This window comes from Pongo pygmaeus, chromosome 3 (genome assembly GCF_028885625.2).
Source record: "Pongo pygmaeus isolate AG05252 chromosome 3, NHGRI_mPonPyg2-v2.0_pri, whole genome shotgun sequence".
Taxonomy (NCBI): Eukaryota; Metazoa; Chordata; class Mammalia; order Primates; family Hominidae; genus Pongo; species Pongo pygmaeus.
In genome coordinates this window covers 179,904,623-179,916,681 of record NC_072376.2, presented here as the reverse complement: position 1 = coordinate 179,916,681, position 12,059 = coordinate 179,904,623, and the positions used below count along the sequence as shown (strand labels likewise).

Sequence of the window (12,059 nt, the reverse complement as noted above, 5' to 3'; positions counted from 1 at the left end):
AATTATAATAAAATATTAGAAAGAGGATAAAATAAATCCACGCTAGCATTTGAGGAGTTGAAAAGTCAATACACAGTGAGTGCTAAGATGTATGTGCATTATTGCCTCCATAAGTCTTAATAGTTATTTTTAAAATATTTTGTAAAATATTAGTTTTCTGTTGCTGTAGTAACAAATTCCCACTCAGTGGCTTAAACAACACACATTTATCTTACAGTTCTGTGCCTCAGAAGATCAACACAGGTCTCACTAAGCTCAATATCCAGATGTCAGCAGGATGGTGCTCCTCTCTGGAGGCTTTAGAGGAGAATCTGTTTCCTTGCCCTTTTCACCTCTTAGAGGTAGCTCTCATCCCTTGGTTCATGGACTCTTTCCTCTAACCTTAAGCCAACAACATTGCATCTCTGATCATTCTTCTGTAGTCATAGCTCCTTCCCACTCTATCTGGAAAACATTTTTTTTTTTATTTTAAGAACCTAAGTGATAATTTGGATCCACCTGGGTAATTCAGGATACTCTCTCCAATTCAAATTCCTTTACTTAACCATATTTGCAAAGTCACTTTTTCATGTTAAGGTAACATTTTTATAGATTCTGGAGATTAGGAAATGAACATCTTTGGTAGGGCAATTTTTCTGCCATGCTTGTAGAAGAAATTTTGAATTCTTTGCAAAATGCACAGTCTGACATGGATTTCTATAACAACTGGGCTGAGATCAATATTACTGGACTGGAAATCTTGCATAACATACTCAATAATGATTCTGCTTTTAGCACATACATTTTAACAAATGATAGATTTTTAACATGTGACAATTTTCCAGAAAATGGATCTTTCCTTATCTTTGATAAATAAGACAGAACACAAATTACTTTCTAAAAAATATTCTTAATTTTTATAAGGATTTTATCTTTCAGAAATTGACACTGTTCAGTCAAATAAAGGTTATGTTTACTTTCATTTGTTTTAAGCTATAGATTTTGAGATCTCCGGAGATTTTGCTAGTGGAGATTTCCATGAATGGACTGATGATGAGGATGATGAAGACGATATTATGAATGATGAAGATGAAATTGAAGATGATGATGAAGATGAAGGGGATGATGATGATGGTGGTGATGACCATGATGGATACATTTGATTGAGGAAAGTTAAAATCAATAAATTCTACATTTCTAATATTTACAAAAATGATAGCCTATTGAAAATTATCTTCTTCCCCAATAACAAAATAATTCTAAACCTCACATATATTTTGTATAATTATTTGAAAAATTGCAGCTAAAGTTATAGAACTTTATGTTTAAATAAGAATCATTTGCTTTGAGTTTTTATATTCCTTACACAAAAAGAAAATACATATGCAGTCTAGTCAGACAAAATAAAGTTTTGAAGTGCTACTAAAATAAATTTTTCATGAGAACAAACTTTGTAAATCTTCCATAAGCAAAATGACAGCTAGTGCTTGGGATCGTACGTGTTAATTTTTTGAAAGATAATTCTAAGTGAAATTTAAAATAAATACATTTTTAATGACCTGGGTCCTAAGGATTTAAGAAAAATACGCATGCTTTAATTGCATTTCCAAAGTAGCATCTTGCTAGACCTAGATGAGTCAGGATAACAGAGAGATACCACATGGCAAGAAAAACAAAGTGACAATTGTAGAGTCTTCCATTGTGTTTACATTAATAGTGGTGTTTTTAACTATGAAATTATTCTGGATCTAATAGGACATTTTACAAAATGGCAAGCATGGAAAACCATGGATTCTGAAAGTTAAAAATTTAGTTGTTCTCTCCAATGTGTATTTTAATTTGGATGGCAGTCTCATGCAGATTTTTTAAAAGATTCTTTAATAACATGATTTGTTTGCCTTTCTGGATTTCTTTATCTTTCTGGCCAGCAACTTAAGGAGCAGAATTTAAATTAGGAAGACAAAGGGAAAGATTCATTTAAACCATATTTTTACAAAGTTTGTCATTTGCCCCAAGGTCAAATTTTAAATTCTTAATTTTCATTTTATTTCCGATTTTAGGTAAAAATTTGCATTTAATCTTAGAATTATGTTATTTTTGTTAGTAGTGCCGAAACTTAGAGAACGTATTGTATGGTGCCTTGCAAAAATAGAGATAGAAAGATTTTAGCATGCATACCAATATAGTATATTATGCAATATATAAGCACACCTAATTAACAGATTAATATCAGTAAAGGTATTGCTGCTGGAATGAAGAAAATGGGATACGTTTCTTTTTTTCTATTGTTACATAATTGCCATGTGGACTTGTTTATGATTATTGTGTAGAGTAGCATTTAAGATTTAACTGTAGCAAAAATTACTTTAACCGCTGTATTTAAGTTAGCATGTTAATTAATTGTGTAGACATTTTGGCACACCATCACTTTTAACTATATCATACCAATGGTTTTGTGCCCATAATAAAAATGGAAAAACCTGTTGAATGTTACATATTGGTATCTTTAATTTCAACAGTGGGTAAACTGGTTTCCCAGTATACAATTCATTGAAAGCAAAATTGGTTAATTATTTCCATTTAATTTATACACACTCAATACAAACTTTAATGTTGACTTTATGTAATAAAGTATAATGCATTTTCTTTTTTACTGTTTATGTATAGTTTACAAAATAAAGAATCTTGTAACCAAATTGAACTGTTCCTCAATGGTTTTTCCAGAGTACACACAGTAGCATGAAGCCTTCTTAATCGAGTCCTTGATTTTTAAAATGAATGCATCACAAACTAGCTAGGGGAGTTCCCTGAAATTTTAGAATTTCAAAATTAGAGCTCTTGGAATCTTGAATATTATTTGTCAATGTATGTTAAAAAAATTTTTGTTGGTAATGGTTTATTTTGTTTCATTTGTCATAATATTGTAAAATGGATCATATTTTTGTCAAGGCTGTATTTTAAAACCCATTTTTATGGTGTCATACTTAACATATTTGGCTAAATTTCTATAGCAACAGCATTTTGAAGAGTAGTCAGATAGCCTTGTCTATTTAACAGATGTATATAAATATAACTGATTGTTTGGGAAGAGACAAAAACAAATTCTATACAGAGGTTTAGCAAATGAATTTAAAATAACAAATATAGTAATGTTGAAGTTAGGCTTTTTTAAAGAAGTGTCTCTGAGACTCCCAAGAAAGCAATTAAATCAACAGCAAATAGAAAATAAAAATAGATTACACTATAAAACTTTATGTAAATTATTTGTATATTATATATTTGTATGTGTGTGTATAAAAATTCTACTTGTAATGTATATTAGGTCTTTTCATGATCATTTAATTCATTTTAAATATTTTGCCCCATACAATTATACCTATATATTTATCTCCCAAAATATAAATATTGGACAGCTACTGTAAATCAAACAGTATTCTAGACACTAGGTATTCATTAATGAACAAAATAATTATGAAGTGTGAAGACAAGCAATACATTATTCCTAGCCCATAATAAAATATAGTTATAATCTCCATTGGAATAAATCAAAGAAAGATATTTACTAGATTTAATTTGAATAAAAAACGAGGTATGTTGAACCCCCAATGAGAGTCCTTGATAGAAACCCAAAATCTTAATATTTTAATTAAAAAGAATCCAAGTATCTCAACAGTTTGTTCCTTCTTAAACTGAAATCTGATTCATAGGTATAAAGTCATACAATACAGTCTATAATAACGTCTCATTTTTCTCATCTGTGTTATTTAGAAAGAACACATGCAACTCAAAAATTACAAGACATTCAGAATCACAGCAAATTGAAAATGGAAACATTAGAGAAAATGAGTAGAAGAAACATACAAATAAAATAGCAAGTGTTCCTTTTATGCCAAAATCTAGTATGGAAATTAATGATGCTTTATTTTTGTACATATAGGGGATGGTAATTCTGCCTAATACTATTGGGGAAAAAAGCTAAGTTTAAAATAAACATGAAACATTTTAATATTGATCAAAATGATCAATAATTCAAACTCTGTATTTCTGCCAATCATTTAATAGAAAAAATCTATCAAACCAAAATATCAAAATTATTAGCAAAAATTTTCTAACTAACAAAACAGCTGCTAAGAGTACTTTATTCTGTGTATACATTTTTACAGTATTTTTATTTTACATGAAACTAATGATGTAAAAAGTAACTCATAAGCATTGATCCTTATAGGCTAGTGATAGATTATTTAGAGCATATTTACAGAATTGCATGAATAAATACATATTTTGTAACACTTTGATGATTTGTTTTATATAAAATTAATGAAGCATTGGTGTTGGCTATATGCAATAGATTATTAAGGGCTCCATACACAGTCTACTTTTAGAGATTCCTAATAGCTGGGGGGAAAGTGGAGAATGAGCCACACTGAATACAGCCATCATAAGTAATGTGCTTGTTCTGCCTGACACAAGTGTGCACATATGCACACACAAACATGTGTGCACACACGAGTAGTCCAGTGTTTTCTATGAATTTGAAATATTCAGTACGTTGATTCACATTTATTTTTCTTTTGTTCATGATGAATAAAAAGTACTAGACCATATCACACATTGCTCAGGTGAAGTGAGAAAATTTAAAAATCTAGAATATTTAAAGTGGCATGAAGATATAAATAAATGATCATATGAGCTCCTTGTAGCTTATTCTACTTGACATTATTTTAAACCAAATAGCTGATATTAAGGTTAACATTGTCAGGCCTCTGAGCCCAAGCCAAGCCATCACATCCCCTGTGACTTGCACGTATACGCCCACATGGCCTGAAGTAACTGAAGAATCACAAAAGAAGTGAATATGCCCTGCCCCACCTTAACTGATGACATTCCTCCACAAAAGAAGGGTAAATGGCTGGTCCTTGCCTTAAGTGATGACATTACCTTGTGAAAGTCCTTTTCCTGGCTCATCCTGGCTCAAAAATCTCTCCCACTGAGCACCTTGCGACCCCCACTCCTGCCCGCCAGAGAACAAACCCCCTTTGACTGTAATTTTCCTTTACCTACCCAAATCCTATAAAACGGCCCCACCCTTATCTCCCTTCACTGACTCTCTTTTCAGACTCAGCCCACCTGCACCCAGGTGATTAAAAGTTTATTGCTCACACAAAGCCTGTTTGGTGGTCTCTTCACACGGACGTGCATGAAATTTGGTGCCGTGACTCGGATCAGGGTACCTCCCTTCGGAGATCAATCCCCTGTCCTTATGTTCTTTGGTCCATGAGAAAGATCCACCCACGACCTCAGGTCCTTAGACTGACCAGCCCAAGGAACATCTCACCAATTTTAAATCAGGTAAGCGGCCTCTTCTTACTGTCTTCTCCAACCTCTCTCACTGTCCGTCAACCACTTTCTCCTTTCCACTCTTCAATCTCTCCCTTTTCTTAATTTCAATTCCTTTCATTTTCTCGGAGAGACAAAGGAGACACATTTTATCCGTGGACCCAAAACTCCGGCGCCAGTCACGGACTGGGAAGGCAGCCTTCCCTTGGTGCTTAATCATTGCAGGGACGCCTCTCTGATTATTCACCCACGTTTCAAAGGTGTCAGACCACACAGGGACGCCTGCCTTAGACCTTCACCCTTATCGGCAAGTCCCACTTTTCTGGGGAAGGGGCAAGTACCCCAACCCCTTCTCTCCTTGTCTCTATCCCTTCTCTGCTTTTCTGGGGGAGGGGCAAGTACCCCTCAACCCCTTCTCCTTCACCCTTAGTGGCAAGTCCTGCTTTTCTAGGGAAGGCGCAAGTACTCCAACCCCTTCTCTCCTTGTCTCTATCCCTTCTCTGCTTTTCTAGGGGAGGGGCAAGTACCCCTCAACCCCTTCTCATTCACCCTTAGCAGCAAGTCCTGCTTTTCTAGAAGAGGGGCAAGTACCCCAACCTCATATCTCTGCGCCCCATCCCTTATTTCTGTGCCCCAACGTCTTATATCTCTGCTCCCCAATCCCTTATTTCCATGCCCCAACCTCATATCTCTGTGCCCCAATCCCTTATGTCTGCGCCCCAACCTCTTATATCTCTGCTCCCCAATCCCTTATTTCCACATCCTGACCTCTTATCTCTGTGCCCTAATCCCTTATTTCCATGCCCTGACCCCTTATTTCTGTGCCCTGACCCCTTATTTCCATGCCCCGACCCCTTACTTCTGTGCCCCAATCCCTTATTTCTGCACTCCAATCCCTTATTTCCATGCCCCGACCTCTTATCTCTGTGCCCCAATCCCTTATTTCCATGCCCCAACCCCTTATTTCTGTGCCCTGACCCCTTATTTCCATGCCCTGACCCCTTATTTCTGCACCCCATCCCTTATTTCCACACCCCGACCTCTTATCTCTGCACACCAACCCCTTTTCCCACTTTTCTGGAAGGTAAGAACCCCCGAACCCCTTCCCTCCATTTCTCTACTCTCTCTCTTCTCTAGGCTTGCTTCTCTCACTATGGGCAAACTTCCACCCTCCATTCCTCCTTCTTCTCCCTTGGCTTATGTTCTCAAAAACTTAAAACCTCTTCAACTCACACCTGACCTCAAACCTAAATGCCTTATTTTCTTCTGCAATGCCGCTTGACCCCAGTACAAACTCGACAGTAGTTCCAAATAGCCAGAAAATGGCACTTTCAATTTTTCCATCCTGCAAGATCTAAATAATTCTTGTTGTAAAATAGGCAAACAGTCTGAGGTGCCTGACATCCAGGCATTCTTTTACACATCAGTCCCTTCCTAGTCTCTGTGCCCAGTGCAACTCCTCCCAAATCTTCCTTCTTTCCCTCCCGCCTGTCCCCTCAGTACCAACCCCAAGTGTCACTGAGTCTTTCTAATCTTCATTTCTACAGACTCATCTGACCTCTCCCTTCCGCCCCAGGCTGCTCCTAGCCAGGCCAAGCCAGGTCTCAATTCTTCCTCAGCCTCCGCTCCCCCACCCTATAATCTTTTTATCACCTCCCCTCCTCACACCTGGTCCAGCTTACAGTTTCGTTCCATGACTAGCCCTCCCCCTCCTGCCCAACAATTTACTCTTAAAAAGGTGGCTGGAGCTAAAGGCATAGTCAAGGTTAATGCTCCTTTTTCTTTATCCCAAATCAGATAGCGTTTAGGCTCTTTTTCATCAAATATAAAAATCTAGCCCAGTTCATGACTTGTTTGGCAGCAACACTGAGACACTTTACAGCCCTAGACCCTAAAAGGTCAAAAGGCCGTCTTATTCTCAAAATACATTTTATTACCGAATCTGCTCCCGACATTAAATACAACTCCAAAAATTAAATTCCGGCCCTCAAACCCCACAACAGGATTTAATTAACCTCGCCTTCAAGGTGTACAATAATAGAAAAAAGTTCCAATTCCTTGCCTCCACTGTGAGACAAACCCCAGCCACATTTCCAGCACATAAGAACTTCCAAACGCCTGAACCGCAGTGGCCAGGCATTCCTCCAGAACCTCCTCCCCCAGGAGCTTGCTACAAGTGCCAGAAATCTGGCCACCGGGCCAAGGAATGCCTGCAGCCCGGGATTCCTCCTAAGCTGCGTCCCATCTGTGTGGGACCCCACTGGAAATCGGACTGTTCAACACTCAACTGGCAGCCACTCCCAGAGCCCCTGGAACTCTGGCCCAGTGCTCTCTGACTGACTCCTTCCCAGATCTTCTCGGCTTAGTGGCTGAAGACTGACACTGCCTGATCGCCTCGGAAGCCCCCTAGACCATCAGGGATGCTGAGCTTCGGGTAACTCTCACAGTGGAAGGTAAGCCCGTCCCCTTCTTAATCAATATGGAGGGTATGCGCTCCACATTACCTTCTTTTCAAGGGCCTGTTTCCCTTGCCTCCATAACTGTTGTGGGTATTAACGGCCAGGCTTCTAAACCTCTTAAAACTCCCCAACTCTGGTGCCAACTTAGACAATACTCTTTTAAGCACTCCTTTTTAGTTAGCCCCACCTGCCCAGTTCCCTTATTAGGCTGAGACACTTTAACTAAATTATCTGCTTCCCTGACTATTCCTGGACTACAGCTATATCTCATTGCTGCCCTTCTTCCCAATCCAAAGCCTCCTTTGCATCATCCTCTTGTATCCCCCCCCACCTTAACCCACAAGTATAAGATGCCTCTACTCCCTCCTTGGTGATGGATCATGCACCCCTTACCATCTCATTAAAACCTAATCACCCTTACCCCACTCAACGCCAATATCCCATCCCGCAGCATGCTTTAAAAAGATTAAAGCCTGTTATCACTGGCCTACTACAGCATAGCCTTTTAAAGCCTATAAACTCTCCTTACAATTCCCCCATTTTACCTGTCCTAAAACCAGACAAGCCTTACAAGTTAGTTCAGGATCTGTGCCTTATCAACCAAATTATTTTGCCTATCCACCCCATGGTGCCAAACCCATATACTCTCCTACCCTCAATACCTCCCTCCACAACCCATTATTCTGTTCTGGATCTCAAACATGCTTTCTTTACTATTCCTTTGCACCCTTAATCCCAGCCTCTCTTCACTTTCACTTGGACTGACCCTGACACCCATCAAGCTCAGCAAATTACCTAGGCTGTACTGCCGCAAAGCTTCACAGGCAGCCCCCATTACTTCAATCAAGCTGAAATTTCTTCCTCATCTGTTACCTATCTTGGCATAATCCTCATAAAAACACACGTGCTCTCCCTGCCAATCATGTCTGACTGATCTCTCAAACCCCAGCACCTTCTACAAAACAACAACTCCTTTCCTTCCTAGGCATGGTTAGCATGGTCAGAATTCTTACACAAGAGCCAGGACCACACCCTGTAGCCTTTCTGTCCAAACAACTTGACCTTACTCTTTTAGCCTAGCCCTCATGTCTGCGTGCAGCGGCTGCCGCTGCTTTAATACTTTTAGAGGCCCTCAAAATCACAAACTATGCTCAACTCACTCTCTACATTTCTCATAACTTCCAAAATCTATTTTCTTCCTCATACCTGATGCATATACTTTCTGCTTCCCAACTCCTTCAGTTATACTCACTCTTTGTTGAGTCTCCTGCAATTACCGTTGTTCCTGGCCCAGACTTCAATCCAGCCTCCCACATTATTCCTGATACCACACCTGAATCCCATGACTGTATCTCTCTGATCCACCTGACATTCACCCCATTTCCCCAAATTTCCTTCTTTCCTGCTCCTCACCCTGATCATGCTTGATTTATTGATGGCAGTTCCACCAGGCCTAATCCCCACACACCAGCAAAGACAGGTTATGCTATAGTACAAGCCACTAGCCCGCCTCTTAGAACCTCTCATTTCCTTTCCATCGTGGAAATCTATCCTCAAGGAAATAACTTCTCAGTGTTCCATCTGCTATTCTACTACTCCTCAAGGATTATTCAGGCCCCCTCCCTTCCCTACACATCAAGCTCGAGGATTTGCCCCACCCAGGACTGGCAAATTACTCAACATGCCCTGAGTCAGAAAACTAAAATACCTCTTAGTCTAGGTAGATACTTTCACTGGATAGGTAGAGGCCTTTCCTACAGGGTCTGAGAAGGCCACTGCAGTCATTTCTTCCCTTCTGTCAGATATAATTCCTCAGTTTAGCCTTCCCACCTCAATACAGTCTGACAACAGATGAGCCTTTATTAGTCAAATCAGCCAAACAGTTTTTCAGGCTCTTAATATTCAGTGAAACCTTTATATCCCTTACGGTCCTCCGTCTTCAAGAAAAGTAGAATGGACTAAAGGTCTTTTAAAAACACACCTTACCAAGCTCAGCCACCAACTAAAAAAGGACTGGACAACACTTTTACCACTTTCCCTTCTCAGAAGTCAGACCTGTCCTCAGAATGCTACAAGGTACAGCCCATTTAAGCTCCTGTATAGATGCTCCTTTTTATTAGGCCCCAGTCTCATTCCAGACACCAGACCAACTTAGACTGTGCCCAAAAAAAACTTGTCATCCCTACTATTTTCTGTTTAGTCATACTCCTATTCACCATTCTCAACTACACATACATGCCCTGCTCTTGTTTACACTGCCAGTTTACACTGCTTTTCCAAGCCATCACAGCTGATATCTCCCGGTGCTATCCCCAAACTGCCACTCTTAACTCTTGAAGTAAATAAATAATCTTTGCTGGCAGGACTATGCTGAATCTCCCTAGGCACTCTCTAATCAGATATCCTGAGTCGTCCCACTTCTTAGACCTTTAATACCTGTTTTTCTCCTTATGTTATTCCATTTAGTTTCTCAATTCATCCAAAACCATATCCAGGCCATCACCAATCATTCTATACGACAAATGTTTCTTCTAACATCCCCACAATATCACCCCTTACCACAAGACCTCCCTTCAGCTTAATCTCTCCCACTCTAGGTTTCCACACCACCCCTAATCCCGCTTGAAGCAGCCCTGAGAAACATCGCCCATTATCTCTCCATACCACTCCCCAGAAATTTTCGCCGCCCCAACACTTCAACACTATTTTGTTTTATTTTTCTTATTAATATAAGAAGGCAGGAATGTCAGGCCTCTGAGCCCAAGCCAAGCCATCGCATCCCCTGTGACTTGTACGTATACGCCCAGATGGCCTGAAGTAACTGAAGAATCACAAAAGAAGTGAATATGCCCTGCCCCACCTTAACTGATGACATTCCACCACAAAAGAAGGGTAAATGGCCGGTCCTTGCCTTAAGTGATGACATTACCTTGTGAAAGTCCTTTTCCTGGCTCATCCTGGCTCAAAAAGCTCCTCCACTGAGCACCTTGCCACCCCCACTCCTGCCCGCCAGAGAACAAACCCCCTTTGACTGTAATTTTCCTTTATCTGCACAAATCCTATAAAACGGCCCCACCCTTATCTCCCTTCTCTGACTCTCTTTTTGGACTCAGCCCACCTGCACCCAGGTGATTAAAAGCTTTATTGCTCACAGAAAGCCTGTTTGGTGGTCTCTTCACAGGAACGCGCATGAAAAACATAATGAAAGGTGACATTTTCATTCTTTGTAGTACACATTTCTATAGAAAATAATATCAACTGTTTAATTCTGTGTTTTAAAAGTATTTCATGAATTATAACTTGGCTTCATGAAACTTTTATTAATGATTAAGTCAACAAACACTTCAAAGAGAACATCTTAAGCTTTCGTTGTATACAATATATATGTCATCCCTCCTGGGGCAAGACAAATCAGAATAGCCCTTTTGAATAGTAATTATTTTCTCTCCTCAATTGTGTATGACTATCTGCTGTCATTGTTCTACTTAATATCTTTACCTAATTTCTATGTCTCAGTTAAAGGCTTAGCAAGTAAAATTAAGATAAATGAATTTATGGTTCAACATGATTTAAAATGGCAAAGTAAGCCATTGTAGGTGGAAAGATTTTTAAAAATTGCAACAACCAGTAAACACCATCACATCCATATTCAACTCCTTTGAAGACATCCTTGGGGAATACAATTTTAATATATTTTAATGATCAAACATCCCATTCATTCTTAAGTATACAAATACATATATTCCTAGGTTTGGAGTCTATATGCTTTATCTTTTTCACCTGTCAAATGTAGCTTAATGTATTTATCCTGGAGAATTTATGCGCAGGTTACATGCAACACAAATTTAAAACAGGAGCACTGTGTTTATCCTGTAGTAAATGTCCACTAAATGCTAATTTTTTTTAGATTTTTAAAATAGGTTAACAACAGAGGTATTACTGAAGTTTTCAAGATGTGCTGTCAGAATTATCTTCTCTTTTTACAGCTTTATTCACAGTAATTCAAACAAATGATCCAGTCGATAGTACTCTCATATACTAAATAGACATAATAAATCATGCTCACATCATAGAGTCAGTGTGATGATGAAATGAATTAATACATGGTGTCTGGAATATAGTAAATACCAAATAAATGTAATTATTTTTGTTACTTACAGAAGCTTGTGAGGCATAGCAAAAGTCATATGAAGAAATGAAAAATAAACTTCAAACCCAAGTATCTTAACTAGTTAGCTTCCGTAAGTAATTATTCATTTTTGAATAGGTGTATTTCAAGAGAAA

At 38.7% G+C, this 12,059-nt stretch overlaps 1 protein-coding gene across 4 annotated transcripts in view; it reads left to right on the top strand.

The window, feature by feature from the left end:
• The window catches only part of SPOCK3 (SPARC (osteonectin), cwcv and kazal like domains proteoglycan 3), a 499,153-nt gene extending 496,478 nt beyond the window's left edge, over window positions 1-2,675 (top strand). For 3 of the 4 annotated variants that reach the window (XM_063664262.1, XM_054486170.2, XM_054486168.1), the window contains one exon: window positions 973-2,666. In XM_063664262.1, coding sequence (XP_063520332.1) covers window positions 973-1,142 — 170 coding nt within the window. In that variant the 3' untranslated portion in view covers window positions 1,143-2,666. Of the gene's footprint in view, window positions 1-972 lie in introns of all 4 variants that reach the window. The other variant, XM_054486169.2, reaches the window with a different exon arrangement.
• The last annotated feature ends 9,384 nt before the right edge of the window (window positions 2,676-12,059 follow it).